This window comes from Dermacentor albipictus, chromosome 6 (genome assembly GCF_038994185.2).
Source record: "Dermacentor albipictus isolate Rhodes 1998 colony chromosome 6, USDA_Dalb.pri_finalv2, whole genome shotgun sequence".
Classification (NCBI taxonomy): Eukaryota; Metazoa; Arthropoda; class Arachnida; order Ixodida; family Ixodidae; genus Dermacentor; species Dermacentor albipictus.
Window position 1 is genome coordinate 25,769,716 of NC_091826.1, and position 19,896 is coordinate 25,789,611.

The 19,896-nt window shown below is 44.8% G+C and overlaps 1 protein-coding gene across 6 annotated transcripts in view; it reads right to left on the bottom strand.

The window, feature by feature from the left end:
* The window catches only part of LOC139060903 (protein FAM135A), a 49,050-nt gene that overhangs the window by 19,852 nt on the left and 9,302 nt on the right, over positions 1–19,896 (bottom strand). For 4 of the 6 annotated variants that reach the window (XM_070540200.1, XM_070540198.1, XM_070540196.1 and 1 more), the window contains exons 5-15: positions 19,658–19,728; positions 17,534–17,707; positions 16,824–16,856; positions 15,835–15,937; positions 13,785–13,950; positions 13,555–13,604; positions 10,650–10,721; positions 9,240–9,469; positions 7,600–7,772; positions 2,715–4,455; positions 1,451–1,510 (exon numbers count right to left, since the gene is read on the bottom strand). In XM_070540200.1, coding sequence (XP_070396301.1) covers positions 1,451–1,510; positions 2,715–4,455; positions 7,600–7,772; positions 9,240–9,469; positions 10,650–10,721; positions 13,555–13,604; positions 13,785–13,950; positions 15,835–15,937; positions 16,824–16,856; positions 17,534–17,707; positions 19,658–19,728 — 2,873 coding nt within the window. The remainder of the gene's footprint in view (positions 1–1,450; positions 1,511–2,714; positions 4,456–7,599; positions 7,773–9,239; positions 9,470–10,649; positions 10,722–13,554; positions 13,605–13,784; positions 13,951–15,834; positions 15,938–16,823; positions 16,857–17,533; positions 17,708–19,657; positions 19,729–19,896) is intronic. The other 2 variants (XM_070540197.1, XM_070540201.1) reach the window with 2 other exon arrangements.

Genomic DNA, 19,896 nt, shown 5'->3' on the forward strand with positions numbered 1-19,896 from the left:
TTGCGGAGTGCTCCAGAAGAAGTCTAAGCTCTGAAAGCTTTTTTTTAATGTACGCATAAATCTAAGACACAAGTGCGTTTTCACTATGCCCTCACTAGTATTGAACCACCCTGGCAGGGTATCCAACCCGGGACACCTAATGCTCGGCAGTAAAAAAAAGTTCACGGAGAAGCTCTGGTGCACGCACGGTCCACGTCAACACTGTCAACATGCTTTCCCCGAAAGCAATCACCAAAAGTTTGGCACAATCCAGAGCTGCGATTCACAGAACCTCACACTAAGATAACATGAGGAAAATTCGGCCATAGTTAATAGTCTCTGTAGATGCTGCCATTATGCCTGTGTGGCCAGCAAGAAAATGATGAGCTGGCAGTACATGGATTTGCCTAAACATCTTATTTTCTATTAACTAAGCACTACTAACTGTTGGGCTAGTTGGTCCGACATGTTGACTGGAAAACTAAGTGCAAATAAATAAGGCATAGACACATGGAATAGATGAGGACAAGCACACATGAAACAAACGAGGACAATTGCTTGCCCTTGTCTGTTCCGCACGTCAATGCCTTATTTATTCATGCTTAGTTTTCAAGCGAACCTCTCATGTTAATCTTCTTGAAGCCAATTCTGTGTTGAAAACGTGTTACTTGGCAATGATTCTCTTCATTTAGCCTCTAATTGCTATCATTCAACTTTCATTCTCGACATTACAAAGAAAAGCAACTGTTGAAAAGGAAAAATAATTTACCTATGGCGAGAGTTGCTGTCAGGACATCAGACTTAGCACATACTAACAAGTGTTCTGTTTTGGCTATTCACTTATATATAGGTACATAACTTGCAGTAAAATGACTTGTCTTGAACATAAAGAAACACTTGTTAAAAAATTATGTGAAGCAACCACACGAGTGCATCTCAGCAAGCAATGAAGCTGTAATATGCTTTCTCAACAAAGCCACGTCAAATCATTAAAAAAGTTGACATATTACCTATGATTCTTGCCGTGACTAAACAAATACAGTGCAACAGAACTGTTTGTTGGCCTAGTTGGTGCTTGCTAAATACAGTGCTGGATTGTTTTCTAGCAATATTAGTATGAATGGACTAATTGGCAATACAGCTGGCTTCCAATCATCATGCTTGAATAATTCTACCAGTTGATTAACTTGATTGATCGATCAATTAACCAAAGGAAATTTTATTACATGATTAGGCAAAAATGCAGGATGTTTGAATGTCTAAAACGTGGCTATGCATGGGTAAAGACTCCTTCTAATTCAAACATTTTGATATTGTTACATATTTTATTATTTTGAACTAGTTCTACTGCCAGACATGGTTTAATAATTACAAGCCAACTGCATGTGGCTACCAATGTAAAAAATCGTCATAAATACCACAACCATTACAATCATGAAATCACATTACTGAAACAGAGATAGGTACTGACCTGTACCACAGCCAAGGCATGTTTAGGTGTGCACGGAATTCCTCTTTTGCCTTCACAAAGCTGGATAAAAAAAAAACAGAAAACAAAGACAAGCATAAGCTTTTACAAAAAACTACACCAATCCTCGTAATTACAATATCAGGCTGCTCAAATTTTAATTATTTAGTATGATAGACATCAATGGCGACTTTATAGTCAAGCACCGAGGTAGAAACGAGAAAATGGGAGCTGTATCCTTGGTCAATCACTTTTGGGGACACAATCCCTTCCACGAGAATCACTTTTGGGGATACAATCCCTTCCACGAGAATCACTTTTGGGGATACAATCCCTTCCAGGAGACTTTGCGTGGCTCAGCACCAGATGAGACAGCATCTACAACACCATTCTTGCCACAGAGCAAACAGCACCGTCTTGGCACGGTGCCACCAACATCGCTGCCTGTAGACACTGATATGTCTGGTGCCAGGTCACATGACATCTCGTGAAGAGTGACGGCATCCGAAAATGTTATCAAGAATGTTGCTCCAGGACAGTGCATTGTCCTATTTGCTCATCTTTACCTCAGTTCTCGTATTCAAATTTGTGCTCACTGATCTTTGCTGCACAGCATGAATCAACTAGCCTAACAATTAGTATACAGGTAAAGCTTCTTCAATTTGGCACAACTCAAGCCTCCACTGCGAACTCATACACAATTGAAGACAGAACAGACCAGTGGAGAAGACTGCGTCAAAGTGAGTACATATAAATGTTACAGACCTCAAGTGTTAACAAAGTGCCAAGAAAATACAGAGCCAGATGATACATTATTTGTGAGATGAACCGCACACTATGATAATACAAACCACCAAAGGACACAATTTCTGCATCCCAAATAACATCTCTAGTGGACTAGCCAGAACTAGTGGGATTTACAAAACAAGCTTCTAGCCAAGGACTGCACCCCAGTCACATTATTGAATGCCAAGACTGCCCAACACACCTTTATTGATCTATAGCATCTGTCCTCGGCCTGTTTTTTTACTCCGTAAAACTACTATGGGTCAAGAAAATCTGCATTACTTTTAACATTTAGCAACAACAAACAATATATGGATTGTGCCTGCATAAAATGCAACTGGGATGAGACCAGATACTTTCTTGCCAACTAGAACACAACAAAAAGGATATATGTAAACGAAACTCTGAACTTGTGCGCTGGTCTGCAACCCTTTACTAGTTCAAGCCCAGACCAGATAAACTACAACACAAAGGCACACACCTGATGATGTCAGCATTGACTGCAGACGCCCGGCGCACGGACACGATATCTTCAGCTTCATCATTCGCATTTTCATCCTTCTCAGCTTCTATCTGTTGCCAAAATTCCTGCGATGCCTCCACAACACTGTCCAGAGCCGCATGATACTCGTCCTTTGGTTCGGTCAGCATTTCAATCAGTGTACATTTTGTTTCGAGGTACGACCTGCACTCTTCATACCGCCGTCTCGCCTCCTCGTCGGACGGGCACACCTCTTTCTCGACGCCGTTCTGAATCATAGTAGGATCCTCCGGGGGCTCTTCATCGTCACCGTTTTCGGGAAGAGGGGGCGCCACGCTTGGTGTCTGATCACTTGCAAACTCGGCCGGGGGCTTCGGGAAAAAAGCTGTGCCTTCACAGGCCATCATGGGAGCATTCACAGGTTCGGCTTGCTTTTCCTTAGGAGGCGCGACACCATTCACACTGTTCTGAGAATAAGGAAAGCTGCAGCAGTGCGTGCTGACAGAGTGATTCGTTAGTTTTTCTTTACAAGGTAATGATGAACAAGGATGGGCACCAAAACTACCTGCAGGTGTTGCGTCTTTGGGGCTGTCCCTGAACTGCGGCGGCGGTAATGGAGGTATCGACGTTCCGCAGTCAAGCGGCGATGTCGCGCCCTTCTCTGGCATCGGAGCAATAGTCACAACGTCAGATGACGTGTCCGCGCTTTCGTAACCGGAAGTGGATTTACTGGAGCCTCCAGTTCCAGGACAGAGGAAGACCTCATCCAATGAGTCCCTCCTAGAGTCGGGGATTCCAAGAGATTCCCTCCTCGAGTCAGGCATGCAGAGGGATTCCCGCCCTGAATCGGAGACTCCGAACGATTCTCTCCTAAAGTCAGGAATGCCCAGCGATTCTCTCCTTGGGTCCTGCGCGTTCGAGAGCGGTGCCGACGTGCGACGGCCGTCGGAGCCGACTTGGCACGAGGATGTCGATCGCCTGTGCTTTGCGGCTGTGAGGCTGTGAGCCAGAGCAGTTCGAAGGTGCGGTCTTACACACGAGCAAGATTCCGACACTGCTTTCCTGGCCACAACTGGGTCGCTGACGAAGAGTGCGTCAAAGTTGGCATTGAGGCTGTCACTTGCAACTCGCGACCTCGGCGGTGGGGGAGCCGGTGGCACGACTTGCGGCGCCGTTCGTGCCGATGCCAACTGCGTTGTCAAGTCCGGCATTGACTCACTGTTGAGAAGATGGGACTGCAAAGGCATCGCAACGCTTCTCGGAAGGGACAGGTTTGCCGACGTAACCACAACCGAACTCTGCGAATGCTTCATCTGTGAACTGGAGGCACTACCGCTGGATTCGGCGGCCCGACTCCGCAACGCATCGAGTCTCTTGAATGCGAGCAGAGTCACAGACGAGTTGTTGAGATTGGGCCTTTTCAGCTGACGAAGCAGGCTGGCGGTGCGCGCTTTTAATTTCACTTTGGCTCGCGATGATGACACGCTTCCTTTGCCGGAGCGGGTGGCGCTGTCACGGTCTTGGGCATCCGCAGAAGAAGTTGACGATGTAGAGGTGGGAGAACCCAGGTCGGCATCAGCGGAGAGAGTTGGCGAACCGTGCCTCAGTGGCACGGATTTCTGGCCCAGCAATCTGGACGCCACCGCAGCCTTCTCCGAAAGCTTCATACTGCTGATGGCGGACGCTGATGGACGCCTGTCATCGAACTGAAGTGAGATGTCGCTGAGGTTCAGGCAGGACTCTGAAACAGACAAGTAGGAATGCTTTGTTTCACACATATCCTTCAGACCATTTGCCTGCTTTCGTGAATACCAAAAAGCTTTGTCAATACACAAAATGCTTACGTAAATGCAAACAAAATTGCGAGACCCTATCATAGTCAATGCATATTGACACTGTTGAGGTTGAGATCTCCTGCACTGCTGGCATGCTGAACAAGTTTAAACAGCTTGTCCGACCAAATGTCAAACGCACAGTATACTTTGCATTTGTACACTCCCACTTTTCATACTGCTTTCGTGTATGGTCGACGACAACACAAACAAATCTAAGCTCATTTGAAATTTTACAACATCGAGTACTACAGGAAATAGGTAATGCAGGATACACAGAATGCATTGCAGAATTCTAAAACAAGTACAAAATACTGAACCCAACAAAACATTGTAGATACACGTTAAAGTTGGAAGCATTACAACAATATGAAATGGAGTTTTTTTTTTCAGCTATCTGCTTAAAAAGGTGCATACAATGTAAGAAATACAGTCGAGTGCCTCTATAATGAACGCCTCTACAATAAAATGACCTGTATAACAAAGGAATAATGCTCTCCGGTTCTACAGTGAGCTGCACGACACACGACCATTACAACAGGGTGACCAGTATAACAAATTATTCCAGAGGCCCCAACAATTCGTTATAAAGGCATTTGACTGTGATAAAATATACAGTCAACTCTCGTTACAACGTACCTTGATAATCCGACAAAAAACATCCTTTTTATCTAAAGTCCATAATATCTGACACGCCTTACTTCCGAAACTTTCGCCGCGATGTCTAACAACTTTATTACAAAGAGTGAGTGATGAATATCCAAAGTAAAAAACAAACAAAAAAAGTTGCAGTTTCACACGAAAGGCAAAGCATCGACTGCGATGAAAATTATACCTGTATCACACGGGCACATTTGGAAGGCCTTCCAGTCAACGGCCTTTGAAACGCCACAACTCTATCGACTCAAAGAAGTTGTCGCGCTGCTACACGGCACTTCTGAAAGGCCGTTGAGTGGTTCAGGCGTTTCTCGCAAAATTGTGTGGCACTGCGGATCTTTATTTTCGTTTTCATGTCACGAAAAGTTAAACAACATTAAAACCATTTAAAAGCTCTATAATTTCTTTTATGTTTTTTTACACATTTAAATATTTGTTTATACATTGCCATACATATATGTTCAGTTTTTAAATTGTTGAGTAGCGAAACTGTGGCAACGTTTGCGCCGCTCAATGCGGCTGCCGTTTTGGTGTGTGTTCGTACATGTCAAGTGGCAAAAACACTTTACTGAATAATGAACAACCGTCATATATAGTATTTTTAGAGCATTTAGTTTGATTTGTTCTTTCTAACCATGAGTTCGAGCACACTGAACGAGAGGGCATGTTCGCGCTGTTTCCGCTTCCGTTGCTCAAAGACCATCGAGATTTCTATAGAGTTGCAGGGTGCTCCATTGACTCGACAGACTATTGACTCGGCGGCCTTCAAAACCGCCAGTGTAGCAGCTCAAACTTGACCTTTGAGTCAACGGACTACCGGTTGTAAGGCCTTCCAAATGCCCGTGTGACACGGGTATTAACCAAGATAAGCGCAGCAGCAGCAGCAAGCGAATTGACCTTCACGGTGTCTCTCGCTTTAACGCGAATTAAACGTCGAATGCACAGCACATATGAAGCTACCGGCACTGGGCACGCTTCGTCCACGTAGCAGATCGCTTTCAAAATACGGCGCCCACATGGGCGCGCACTATGTCCACATCACAGATCGCTTTCGAGATACAGCACCGGGTGGCCGCGCACTTTGTCCACATTGCAGATCGCTTTCAAGATATAGTGGCTGTGCTGTTAACAGCAGCCACCGGAGGGGAATCCCCCTTCTGTCCCTCGCCTCCCATCCCCGTGCCTTGCACACAAAAGACGACACGCTTCCGCCCCGCTTTCCTCCCTCCCTTGCGCACACAATATGGAGCATCACAAGTCAGTTGCCAGCATGTGTCGACACAGCGAAAGTTCGTTTCATACGCCCACAACAATAGCCTCTAATTTCGCCCGCTGTAGCCGATAGTCCGTTGCAGCACAGTCAGATAAAGCGAACTTTGTTGCATTAACAAAACAATGTAGAACAAACTAAGGCTGAAATATGGTTCATTACATCCTAAAGACTGTTGTATGCAGGTCTGTCGTAACATGCGTCGACTGTATAAAATATGGCTGAGAATAAAAGGTAGCTGCCCTAATTGCTGACCTTTTAAACAACTATACCACAGTGCTAGAGTTGTTAAAATGTGGTATACCAAAGCAGAAACTTAAAGGGACACTAAAGCAAAACAATAAATCAGTTTAGAATAACGAAGCATTGTTTGAAAACCCTACAGGTAAAAAAATAGTTTGATTATTAGATGAGAAAATGAAGGTCCAAGTATCAGTATTTGAATTTCGCGCCGAAACCCCAGCGCTGGTACGTCAGTGTGATGTCAGGGATTCCAAAGTATGTTTTCGCATTTGGGCCACGTTGGCTGAATAAAGGTTCCCGAAACTTGCCATGTTTAATATTTGGTTCCTTTAGAACACAATGTAGTCAACCTGTACCGCTATATATAATTAGTAGGCCCTAGAAGATACCATCAAAATCCAAGACGTCACAGCCCCCAGGTGCGAGAACTTGAGTAGGCGTCGCCACCCGTATTTCGTTCTTGCACTTTTTCTGGCTTGCCAAACGTCTTGTCGTTGCAAGAATGGTGTTTTTGGTGTTGTAGAACGATAATTTGCTGATGCAGAAGAAATAATTTTTCACTTTGTGTCCCTTTAAGGAGAAAATAACAAAAACGCTACAGGAGTATTAAATATACTTACTGTTTTGTTATTTCATATTCTTTAATTCACTGTTTCAGCTCGCATGATCTTGTTGTACTTGATCTGTTGTAACATGTTTTCACAAGAAGTGCTGAGGAATGTCCACACTGCGTTCATGCGCTTCAAGAAGCTACACATTCCTGTAGACAGCTTCTGCTGTACTGCTGCAGCCTTAAATTTGTCATGGCCCAGAAAGGCAACTGTTCACCTTGAGCAGTTTTGCAAGACTGTCTTGAATAAACAAATGGAGGAAAAAAACTCACGTGACGCGCAGCCTTGAGGCGTCGTCTTGAAATCCTGGTAGTGCTCCTCGTAGATGATGGGAAGGTTGTTGCTGTCGCCGTCGAGCTCGGCACACTCCACTTCCAGCGGCGGAAGCAGGGCAAGGTATTCGGAACGCCGCAGCGCCTCCGTCACCTCGAAGAAGAGCTGCGTGCTGCATCAACCGGAAAGGGCTGGTTGCACTAGATGCCATTTAACTTCAAAAGTAATGCACGATCGTGACAACAAAAGTTTAAAGGAACAAATAAGGCATCAAAGTGCAGCCCCAAATTTAGTAATACAGTGCGTGCATTCAACCAAGGCAGTGCCTGTCCCAATGTCAGGCTGCTACAGCATGCCTGAAGAAAATTTATATCTGTTGCTCTGCCGTCTATGGTTGCCAAACTTATACTTGTATTTGGTAGTCATTATCATCATCATCACCATCCTATTTATGTTCCCTGCAGGACGAAGAACCCTACCAGCGATCTACAATTACCCCCGTTTCGCAACAGCGAAATGCCTGTCTTATGCCTGTGAATTTCCTAATTTCATAACACCACCTAATTCTCTGCCACCCTCGATTGCACTTTTGTAATCTATGAAAGCTGTATAGTCATTTTGTAATCTATGAAAGCTGTAGAGAGATGTTAGTTATACATTTTGCAGATTTCTCAATTACCTGATGGATAACATGAATGTGATCTATTCTAGAATATCCCTCGCTAAAGCCAGCCTGTTCTCTGTGTTGAGTGAACTCATATGTTGCCCTGATGATGTTGGTATTACCATGGTGGATATTTTGTACATGCCTGCAAGCTAATAGACTTACAAGTCTTCAATACTTTAATGTCTTTTTTCATGATGTTGGCATTCTTCGAATTCTGCAATATCCTTGAAGTCACAAGGAGGCATTGTGAATTAAGGGGAGGAAGCTTTGTGAGTACAATACACAGTTGGACCTTGATGTAACAAAGTCTTAACTGACTAGAAAATAACTTTGTTATATCTGATATTTGTTATAAGCATATATTTGATACACACTGATATTGGTGAGAAAGCTGATTTAATCCGTTATATCCGTGCTTCTTATATCGAGGTTTCACTGTATACCCCCATCTTTTATCAAATTGATTGCTGTACTAGAATTTGCCGCTTTCCCCCTGGACGTAGCTAACGAAGCTTGTAACCTCACCTTAAGTAATAACTTCATCTCCAGCAGAAGTACAACCTCCTCTCTAGCAGTTGCCGAGTGGTAGCAGGATGAGTTAGTAAGAGTAGTGTACAAGTAGGCCGAATGGTATAGTGGCAAGCTAGGACTCTCCACCATCTTCAGATAAAATGCTGAAACATGTCATCGCTGTAAAAGTACTGAAAGTTGGGCAAGTTAGTAGCTGTTCATTACAGTATTGCTTCGTGCACACAACAAACGAGGACGCAAGGCAAAGTGCTTGTGCGTTAGCGTTGCCTTGTGTCGTCTGGGGCGTGCACGCTGTAATATCCCAATGAATGTCATCACTGCATGACATTTCCTACATTGCTCTCTGCCCTTTCTTCAGGGTCACACCATCACAGTTCCAGCAGAACCGCCGAGCTTTTCCATGATTCGCTGCTACTGGCATGCCCTGGACATTCGACGCACCTTGCGTCATTGGCCGACAGGACGGCGATGCGTGGCCGCTCTATGACGAAGTAGGCCTCGGCGAAGCGCTTGACTCGCTGCAGGTGGTGCTGGCGTGCCAGTTGCTGGCGCACTCGGTCTTGGTCCGCGACCACCTCTAGAAACTGTTTCCAGAGCACAATCAGCGCACCGCACAGCTGTGCCACGTCGCTATGTGCCACCGCCAAGAAGTCTTCCTCGTTCTCTGCTTGCTACACACACGCATTGTGCACAAAAAAAAAAAAACACCTCGTCAGCAAGTGCACAGTAGAACAGCAATAATATAATTTATTTATTAGTAATCTCATAATTTATTTCTTAGTAATTTCATAATTTATTTATTAGTAAAAGTAAAGATAATTACATGTGCGTAGTATACATAAGGAGGTCCCATAGACATAGACAGTATCGGGACCTCCTGTTAAAGACACTTATGATGTTATACATACAATGTTATGATGTTATACAATAATAGACAAACCATATTATGCTGTGTCATCTTTTTATAGTTAATAGGATTTTTAGAAATTGCCTGTGGCAGATAGCAGAATTTTATCCCTTGAGCTGGATTACCTACTTGAAGAGGTGGGCATTATTTGCATGAGAAATGGTAATCATAACATAATTGACTGGGTAATTTAGTACCCTGGGTACAATTTAGTAATTGTACCCAGTGGTTTCACAAGGCATATCCACTCGGAACGAATTCTGTCGATTATACCCGCCTCGATGTACGTGTTTCCGAAGTGTTCCGTTTATTTTTGTCCAGCAAAGCATAAAAATGAGTTTCGTTAATGAAGTGGAAATACACTGCATTTTATAACAATTTTGACTTCATATATCTTCAAACTGGCCCCATCCTCAGAATTTGTTCCCTGTGGCTACAACTAGTAAATTGCAATATGTGCACAGAAGTACTTAGTTAAAATGTTGATAAGTAAAAATTTGTTAATTCAATTTCTTGTGTAAATAATGTGATGGTCTTCAAGTCATCCAGCTCAAAAATTAGAACTAGGCTATCTGCCACAGGCGTTCTTTTCAAAAATTAATTTAATATAAGCACCAGATATAATAACACCAGGATTAATATTAATAATGGTCACTGCCGTTAAGTAATAACACTGTTAAGTAATAACAGTTCCTGCTCCAATCGCAGGTTGGAATTACCGTACACTTTTTAAGGATAGCGGTAAGCTGCCAGTCATGACTTAGTAATGTCTGTTGCATGTGAAACAACCCATTCATGTTCTGTAGAAATTTATGTGGGTGCCGCTTCAAAACTTTATGCGGTGGCTGCAGAACACTACCCTTGAATGAGAAGAGTCAAAGAAATGTTAAAATGCAGACGAGGAGGAAAACAGAGGTTATCAAGGAAGAGTCGGAGACCATTACCGTGATGTGAGCAAAGACTTTGTCCCACTCCGGAGGGGAGACATCCCTGGCCTTAAGGTGCTGAAAACAGTCCTGGGACCAGAAGGGACAGAAGAAACAGGGAGGAGAGAAAAAGATATGCAGGAGAGCGCAACGAAAGAGCAACCAGAACCACAATCAGAACTGAATGTGCGGAAACAGACACCACAAGGAATACGACGAACAACAGAGCATTGGTGTCCGTTCTTCGGCACGTTTGATTCCGTAAATGATAAAGGGGAAATCAGACATCCACCCGTTCATAGCAAATCCGTAAATCACCAACTAACCCAAGGCCACATCGTTTTGGAGGAACCACAGTCAGTTATTGAAAGGTCCATTCGATTTGCCTGCACTTCCTGTACTAGGTCGGGAGGTGATGTTCCTCACTATCCATTTCACTGGTCCAACATGGCGGCATCTCCATGTCGGCAGTTGTTTCAAGCAGTGTAGACTTAGTGCAGGGCAAGTTCACAACATTCACTGCACTTGTCAGATAGGTAGCGCTGGACTCTCGCAGGTCATGCCGTGCTGATTCGGTTCTGCACGAGTAAGAACTGGCACTGAACTAGTGGGAACTAGTTCACAAAATGCAGGGTGAATCAAATGGACCTCCAGTTTCACGACCAACAACTAAAGGCCAACTACCAATGCATTAACCATCTACAGTCATGTGTGAGGATGTAATCGATTCCCATGCCAGGAAGTGCCAACATGCACATATGCTTACAATGTGCCATTTCCTTTTTTTTTTTCTGTTTGCTGTGACAAAGTTGAATTGTTGATTATGACATTCCTTGTTCAACCAATGTCAATCACTTTAAGCCTCCACCTTCTTGGTAATTCCTGTCTTGTTTGTGGGAAGTGGAAATATTTGTTCTATTCACCAGGAGCTTTGCTTAATGAGTAAATGCGCCAGATTACAAAAGGCTTGAATGACGCTACAGCCTACCATTCACAACATTCATACCGGTCAATATGTTGAGGCCGCGTTGTGGAAACATTACAGTTACATCCTTTAGTAAAAGGGGCACCGGGCTGCAGCGAATGTGGTTGTTTGCCAGATTTCGCATGTGTGGCGGTCCTTCAAGAAACAGAAGGCTCCTTGCACAAAAATGAAATGAGTTACAAATAAAAGCAAATTGTGATAGCAAGTTAAGGTCCTCTTGCACATGGTGCCACTGACATTAGTCCTCTTGCTCATCAACTGCCATTTCACACGAATGTTGATCATTTGCACAGGCGAGACACACATACAGTCAAACCTCGGTATATCGAACACGGATATATCGAATTATTGCGTATATCGAACAATTTCTATATCACATGGAAAATCGCATGCATTTTTAATTCTTTATTTCGAACGGGGCCGGACGTAAAATGGATATATCGAACTCCGCCGCCCCAGACCAAGTGCGCTCTGTTGACAGGAGGCGAGCTTTCCCGCAACACACTCGAAGATAGCGGCGGCGCGATCGGCGTTTCAGACTGCTGCGTACGACAGCTGCCCACATCGCTTGCGCAGAGGGCGCCATCTGAACGTAGCGGCGTACACACGCGGCGGTTTGGAGCCAGCACGGCCGCCTCGATTACGCGCGCAACTATGCGCGCACGGCGGGGCAAGCCGCCTCGATCACACGCGCACGGCGAGGCTTGCCACCGCCGTGCGCGCGTGATCGAGGCGGCCGTGGAGCCAGTTGGAGCGCTTTGTCGGTGCGGAGCCACACAGCATGTGCATTGAGGACTTCGTTGGCGGTGACGACAGCACCGGAACAGTGGCGGAGTTGACAGACGCGGAGATCGCGGCAGAAGCGACTGCTGAGCGGCCAAACGAAGACGCTGCCGAGGCTGATCCAGCAAGCGCTGATGTTGCCCCGCTCCCGACTGCAACTGAGGCTGTAGCTGCTTTGGCCGTTGTACGCCGCTACTGCGGCGCAATAGAAGGCACTGGACCGTCTCTTGTGGACCGTTTGGACTTTGTTGAGGACGCCGTGGTCAAGCACGCGGTTGCCAATATGAAGCAGGCTACGCTGCTTCAGTACTTTCAGTGAACTAAATAAATACTTTGTTTAAAGCTTCATGTGAGTATCTATTGCGCCACGATTGGTTCATTGATTGATTTGCGCTAGTTTTTGACGCGTTTTCTACGTGATTTTATATATCGAATTCTGGCTATATCGAACTATTTTGCGATCACCGCGCTGTTCGATATATCGAGGTTCGACTGTATTATGCACCTTGGTGAGGCCTCTGTGCTTGCTGTAGCGTGGTATTGTTGTGCAATCTATCCTCCATTTGATGAATGACTGCTTTTGCATTCTTGGGCACACTTTTGTACTTTTTCTGCCTTCTTTTGTGTGTGATAAGACATATGACAAACATGAGGCTTCAGACAAATGGCTTGATGAACCAGCGCAAACACTAAGTATACTATAACTTGTTCTTGGAAGTAAAATATAGGGACACACGGATAAGCAAAGTATTCACGGCTAACAATATGGAAAACAGAAGCACCTTCAGTGCTCCTGAATAAAGAAAGCAACAATTTAATGATGGCGATGGAATTCTATTAAAACAAAATAATTCCTGGACTCGCAGCTCAGCAGGTAGCGATACATGCTGCTGCATCGTGTTGGTGGCTGTTTATTGTGCATCCTGCTCACCCTTTTGTGATCTGTTCCCACAGTGCAATTAAGTCAAACAGCAAATCAGTATTGTTGTTGCTACTGCTCATCTACCTAACCAACTAACTCTTTTGCCTGTATTTGTCCAAAGTTCGCAATAACAGCAAATACAGCACATTAAAATGCCTTTACATATGCACATCTACTTGTAAAACCAAGAATTCAAAGCAAAATAAAATGACAAACAGAAAGCCATCACTTACCTTTGCCACGTTGCTGAGTCCTTCCAGACAAGAGGAAAGGTGCAATGAGTCTAGAAGAAAAGAAATTTCCATGCACCTGATAAGATGCAACGCAGATATAAAAAAAGCAGCGTGAAAAATGACTGGTGCAGACGTAAGGGTCAGTTGCACCTCCATTTCATCCCTCCTGGCCTTTCCTTTTTTTTTTTCCACCACAAGCTTTGGGACCCCGGCCGCGTTACACAGCTCACCTTCCACAACTCGCCGCAGGTGCTGCCATGGTGGTAGGAGGCGCATGAACTCGACCATTCGACGCTGCAGGCTCCCATAGGCCGTGAGCAGGAGTGAGCACAGCTCCCAGTGCACCATGCAGGCTCGCTGCAGGCGCCCCAGGAGCCGTCCACCACTTCCGCTCGTCTGAAAGGATAGCAGTCATCAACGTTTCATGGCGCAGAGAGAGAGAGAGAGAGAGGAGGCAAATGAAAGGAAGGAAGGTGAATTAAGACCAAGCACAAATGGCTACCCTGCACTGGGGTAAGGGTTGGGAAGGATTGAAGAATCGCAGAAAGTCGGGAGTTGGAGCACTTCGCAGAGTTGTCGACATCCAGACGAATGCTAACATAGGTTAAGTCACGAAACTACGTGAAAGTAACATGAAGATAGCTGGGTTACACCTGATACTCATTTTAAGCTGTTACACTTCACACTCTGATATAGGCTAAAAACGTTTGATATTTGCTTAATTGTATACACTAATTATTCCTGTGTTCATAATATCAAGGTGTGTCTGTATTTGAATGCTCGGTGCTGTGTCCCAGACAGTCGCTCAGTCTGGTTGCCTTGAAGAAAAGCAGCAACACTTTTGTGGCCTTCTGCAGCTGCGATATGTGAGGCCACGATCATAAGATCTTGCTCGGCAAGAGAGGTCTTCCGTCTCTGGTTTAAAGCGGCGAAGTGGGCAAGCCTTTAATCTCCTAAGGAAGGGCAGTAGCAGAAGGCGTTTCACAGTCCCTTCACAACCACAGCTCCAAGGCACAAACTCAATAGTGTATCAGCGCAATGTGGCAGAAATTTGAAAGTTTGAAGACTAATGACAAATGAGATGCAGGGTTCATGGGCAGATGGAGACAAAGCGGTCAACAGGGGTTGAACAACAGAAACCCCCATTTCAACGAGACCCGTCTCCGTCAGGGCAACAACTGCTTTCCTTGGCAAAGGCGAAAATTCATAAAGCTCACTCTCCCCCAAAGGACGACAGGCACCATCAGGACCAATTGAAATGCAAACTGGCAATAGCTTATCAGTATGCCTGTTAAGCATAATTACATGTAAGTGCAATGCGCAATTATTCTACACCCAGTTTTTTATGCACAGTGCAGTACCAAGTGTACATTTTTGGAGTCTGAATTTCAGCTACTGCTATGAATGCAGAGGAACCTGAAAATGAAACAATGCACTGAAGTCATTTTTTTTTTGTTAGAGTTTCTATTTACGCTGAGAGTACATTCAAGTAATCCATTCCGGATGCAGTGGACATTGAAGAGACGTAGCTGTGCAGGAGCTGTTAGAGTGCATCATTATCATCACCAGCAGCATATTTATGTCAGGGAGACATGACTGTAGTCAATGGGATGCTGGTGGCAGCAAACACAGGCGTCTGAGCAATCTTTTATTTTACATTATTCATTTGGCGGATGTGCTTCTTTTCGCTGTTTTGTCATAATTTGGGTGAGATGCAGTCTGTCAATTTACTTCCTGCAGCTCACAGACTCTTTTCACACTGTGGATATGTTTCCCTGCTGCAGAAAAAATGCAGCGCAGTAAAATGTTAACTGGGACAACGATGCATCAAACGGCATTACTTTCTCGAAAATGGTACCATGCACAATGTTTCCAGCAAACAGGTTAACTTTCGGTAGTCGCCAAGTTGAATTCTAATTATTACAACATGCCCCCTAAGGTAGCGCTTGATATGTCACTTGCTAAGTTGGTAGCTGAGTAAGTAATTAACACACCGATTCCCTAAGGTCCACCACAGCTACGAAGCTTGCTCAAAAAGAAAGATCATCGTTTTGTCTTGAATCCCCTACTTTTAACAATTTAGACGGTAATAATTTTAACAACAAAACCATGTGATATGTTACATGAAGTGTACATATGGCAATGTCCAACCTATTGCACGCATCTTTCAAAAGGGCTCGATTAATATGAGTCTCCAGCACATTTTTTCCCTTCTTCGCAGTAAGTCGTTGTTCATTAGAGTGGAAGCGAACACACATGCTTAGTGCAGCAGTGCCTCACCTGTGGCCCAAAGAAGACACTCTCCAGGCTGGATGACATCGACTTTCGAGAGGCGAGCCTCGGGCTTCCCGTAAACCATTGCGCTCTTCCTGTCCTGGTAACGCTGCGCCACAAAATGGAATAGGTGTCATTGCAACACCGTGTGGGGGTACATGGACGTGAATGTGCTCCCTTCAGCAAATGTATACGGATCGAGGTTCTGCGATAAAGCTGATTTTCATCTCTGTCCTTGAATGTAACTAAGATTGAAGAGTGCAGTTCTAACTTGTCGTTCAGTATGTGCATCTCAATTAAGAACAAATTAAGTGTTTCATTTTTTTCTTTCAGCAAGCCTGTGGTCCGTATACTTCTGCTCACAGGCGCACAGTCGAATTAATGAAAGCTGATCTTACGACGACTTTTCAGGTTTATGAAGCACCGTCAATTTCTCAACAAATATTCATCGAATCAAACATGTTGAAAACTCCGAGGTAACAAAGTGAACTCAACGTCTCCCCTGATTTAACTATGCTTTTAGGGAAAATATGGATAAAAAAATGCAGCACAGCACACCAGTTATGTTCAAGGAGGCTCAAAATTTGCTCATATACTATATTGCAACAATAAACACATAACCGAGCAGCTTTGACGTGGTCAGTTTTCCTTTTACAAAACTGTCTGTTGCAACATCACAACCCTGCAAATGCTGCGTCAGCTCTACCAGACGGCGCTTCATATCTAATAACTCATCGTATTTATGTTCATTATATCGAACTTCAATCACAACTGCTTCCTTGCATTCAATAATTTGTAATATCAACGCTTGTTACATAGAGGTTCGACAGTATGTCCCTCTTGTTCACTTTCCTAGAGTGACAGAAATTTCACACTTTCGTTGCCAGGGATAGCCAGAGAATAGAAAGCAACGGCATGCTTTAGAAAAGAATGTTCAGCGACAAGCATAGCAGGAAAAACAGGAAATTGCATGCAGGGTATGCCGAGAAGCTTACCCTGGATGAGACGGTGTCAAGACAGCACTCCTCCTAGAAGGGTGGCCGTAGCAGACAGAGGTAGACAGACAAAGAGTTTGTTGATTACTAGGTGAAGTAGCCTTAAAGGACACTAAAGAGTAACACTAATGGCAAATTCGGCAAATTGCACCAGTGTGCCCCGATTCGTTGTTTTATCGCCTTCAGGGCACCTGAATGGCTTCTGCAACACGAAAACAGCCCCCTAACACACCAATCCATTCTGCCTGTCGAAAATTTATTTTCATCCCAATCACTGCACCTACAAAGTCGTACAAAACATACAGCTGCAGAACAAATAATTAATTTTCATTTCTTCGGCAATTTGTGTTAGCATACTTGCAAAGCACCTATGTGGCCACTTGAAAGATACGCACGATGTAAAACATTTTGGAAAACAATGAAAGAAGTGAACCTGCTACTACATGATGACATGCCGGCACTGTACGCAAACACCCAGCTGTCCTTCCAACTCGTTTGACTAAAACGCTTCACACATATTATTCACATTTACGGCACAGGTCCAACCACAACTGCTTCAATATCCTTGCAACACAATTTCAATATCATAAGCATATTCATCAGTGCTTTTATGCCCAATTGTGCAATCATTGCCTGAAGGGGTCAACTAGGTCCGAGTATTGGTCAACATCGCACACATCTTCAACATCACAATTTCGAAATAAACTTGCCTGATGTAAGGCTGGTATACAGCCAGCAACGAAGCATGAATTGTGAGGGAGACCGCCGACAGGTGGAAATAGTCAAACAGAACTGGAATATGATGATGAAGACCGCGACTGGGGTCCATGTGCAAAGTCAGAAGCCGCGAACTCACGCACTGGATGGTCTTGTGGTGGTCAGGGCTGCATTGGAAGAAAGACTACTCAGACATCCACACACCTTGCAAGATCAAGCAGTTGAACACGTATAAATGTTTTAAGACTAACCTGATTGCATGAAACAGTGTCAAGGATGATTACACGAGTGGGTCAAGATGACGACGTTACAATTGCGGGGTTTGACATCCTGACACAATGGACTATCGGGGACTCCGCAGTGGAGAACTATGGATTTGCTTTTATCGCTTAGGGTTCTTTAACGTCCACCTCAATCCAAGCAAACGAATATTAATATGTTGTGACCACATCGAAATGCAGCCGCCACAGCTGGGATTCAAACCGCCAACCTCGTGCTGAGCTACACCGTGATGTTAAAACACCCCCTAAGATGCTTTTAACATGTGCACATTTGCATTGTAATGTGGCTGCTACACCTGGCAATCACACCCACAAAGTTATGTTTGGCTGCAGAACACCATAGACAGTGAGCCACTACAACAGCTGACGGATTAAATAGTATTACATGTGGGCTACCAAAGAATAAATGGCACTGCACAACATACCGTATACAGTCGCCGACCGATTTTCCGGACTCCGAAAATTCGGACATGCCCGATTATTCGGTCAGCCTCGCGGCACCGCCATTCTCCCCATAGACCATAATGTATAACAACTGCCGAAAGTTCGGACACCTTGCAACCTCTCGTCTGATTTTTCGGACACTCCTTGAGCCAACTCGGTCAAGAGCGCCATGCACCGACTCTGACCGGTGCATGGTTCGACTTGCTGAACGCCATTTTTGTTTTGAACGGAGCTTCCTTGCTGCCCCACGAAGTGGCGCTACTGGAAATCCCCGCTCATCATCATTGTTTCTGGCTGGTTAGCTAGAGTGGCTCTGCGGCAGTTCCGGTTTCAGCTTAGTAAGCCATGTCAAGACAATCCAGCAGCTGACTTGTTTCTTCGCGCAAGACGCTGCGAGCAGGCCGCGTTTTTCGTTTGTGCGACTGGTGTCGGCACGGTGGCGTTTGCTTTGTATGCTGTGTCGAGGTTTCGGTTAGCCAACGCGGCATACGTAAACATCGCGTCAAGGGTCTAATGGCGCCGACAGTGCCCGCGCAGACTGCGCTGGGGAATGCTGGGAATGAAAATGTTCTGCCGAGACCTGCGCAGTGGTTGCATTGCGATTCCGGACACCGTCTCATTTGACAGTTTCATAGGTGCTGACACTGCTGTATTGACATGCGCAGAACTCGACGACGGCAAGATCATTCGTCAGGTTTCTGCTGCACCGCCGGACGATGACTCTGAGTCGGTAGATGACGCACCATGTGCTACGCTGCCGTCGCATGCGGAGCGTGTACAAGCAGTGACTGTGCTTTCAGCCGCTAATAGTGACCGTACGACCCTCTCCGAGATTCAGGCTTATCTAATTGCGCGCAAACGGAACAGCGTGCAACGGCGCATTCACGATTTCTTCCAAGCCTACTGCCGAGCCCGAATAAGTGCGTGGAAATAAAGGATTTAAATTTTTTTTTCTTAATCTGTTTTTTCGGACACCTGTTTATTCGGACATTTTCGCAGTCCCCGTGAGGTCCGAATAAACGGTCGGCGACTGTACCACAATGTTATTATTTTTTTCAGTCACTCATGTTGTCATACAGCGTATGCCAGTAGATAACAAAAATGGTGCAAACCGTCTAGGCACAAGAATCCTAGCAGTGGCTTACAGAGCTTGTCAAGCATAAGCCAATGGAAGCAACTGTCGCTTTAACGGGTCTACAAGATGGCTGCGATATGGCGTTAACTTCCTGCATTTGCATAACTAATGAAAATGCAAATTCAAATAAAAGAAATACAGCACTGCCCACAGCATATCCCGAAAACTATATGTCTAGCAAAGTAGGTATTTAGCAAGCTCCACATTTAAGCAAACGTGTTAACACAGGCGAAAAAAGCAAATAGACCAAGACTTGCCCAAAGTTTTGATCCGTGAACCAAAGCTCAACAGAAAGCTGGAAGTCGGCCTTTGACAGCATATCCCGCACCTGCATGGCATTACAAAGAAAAAAAAAGACAATTCATACATGATACAGCAAGAAATTTTTTTTTCCAAGTCAGTTGGCCACGATGCTGGAAGTGGGAAAGGCAGGAGCATCGGATCAATCAACCCTTGGCCAGTACCATAGCTGCCCTTGCGGTTGACTTCCATTGAT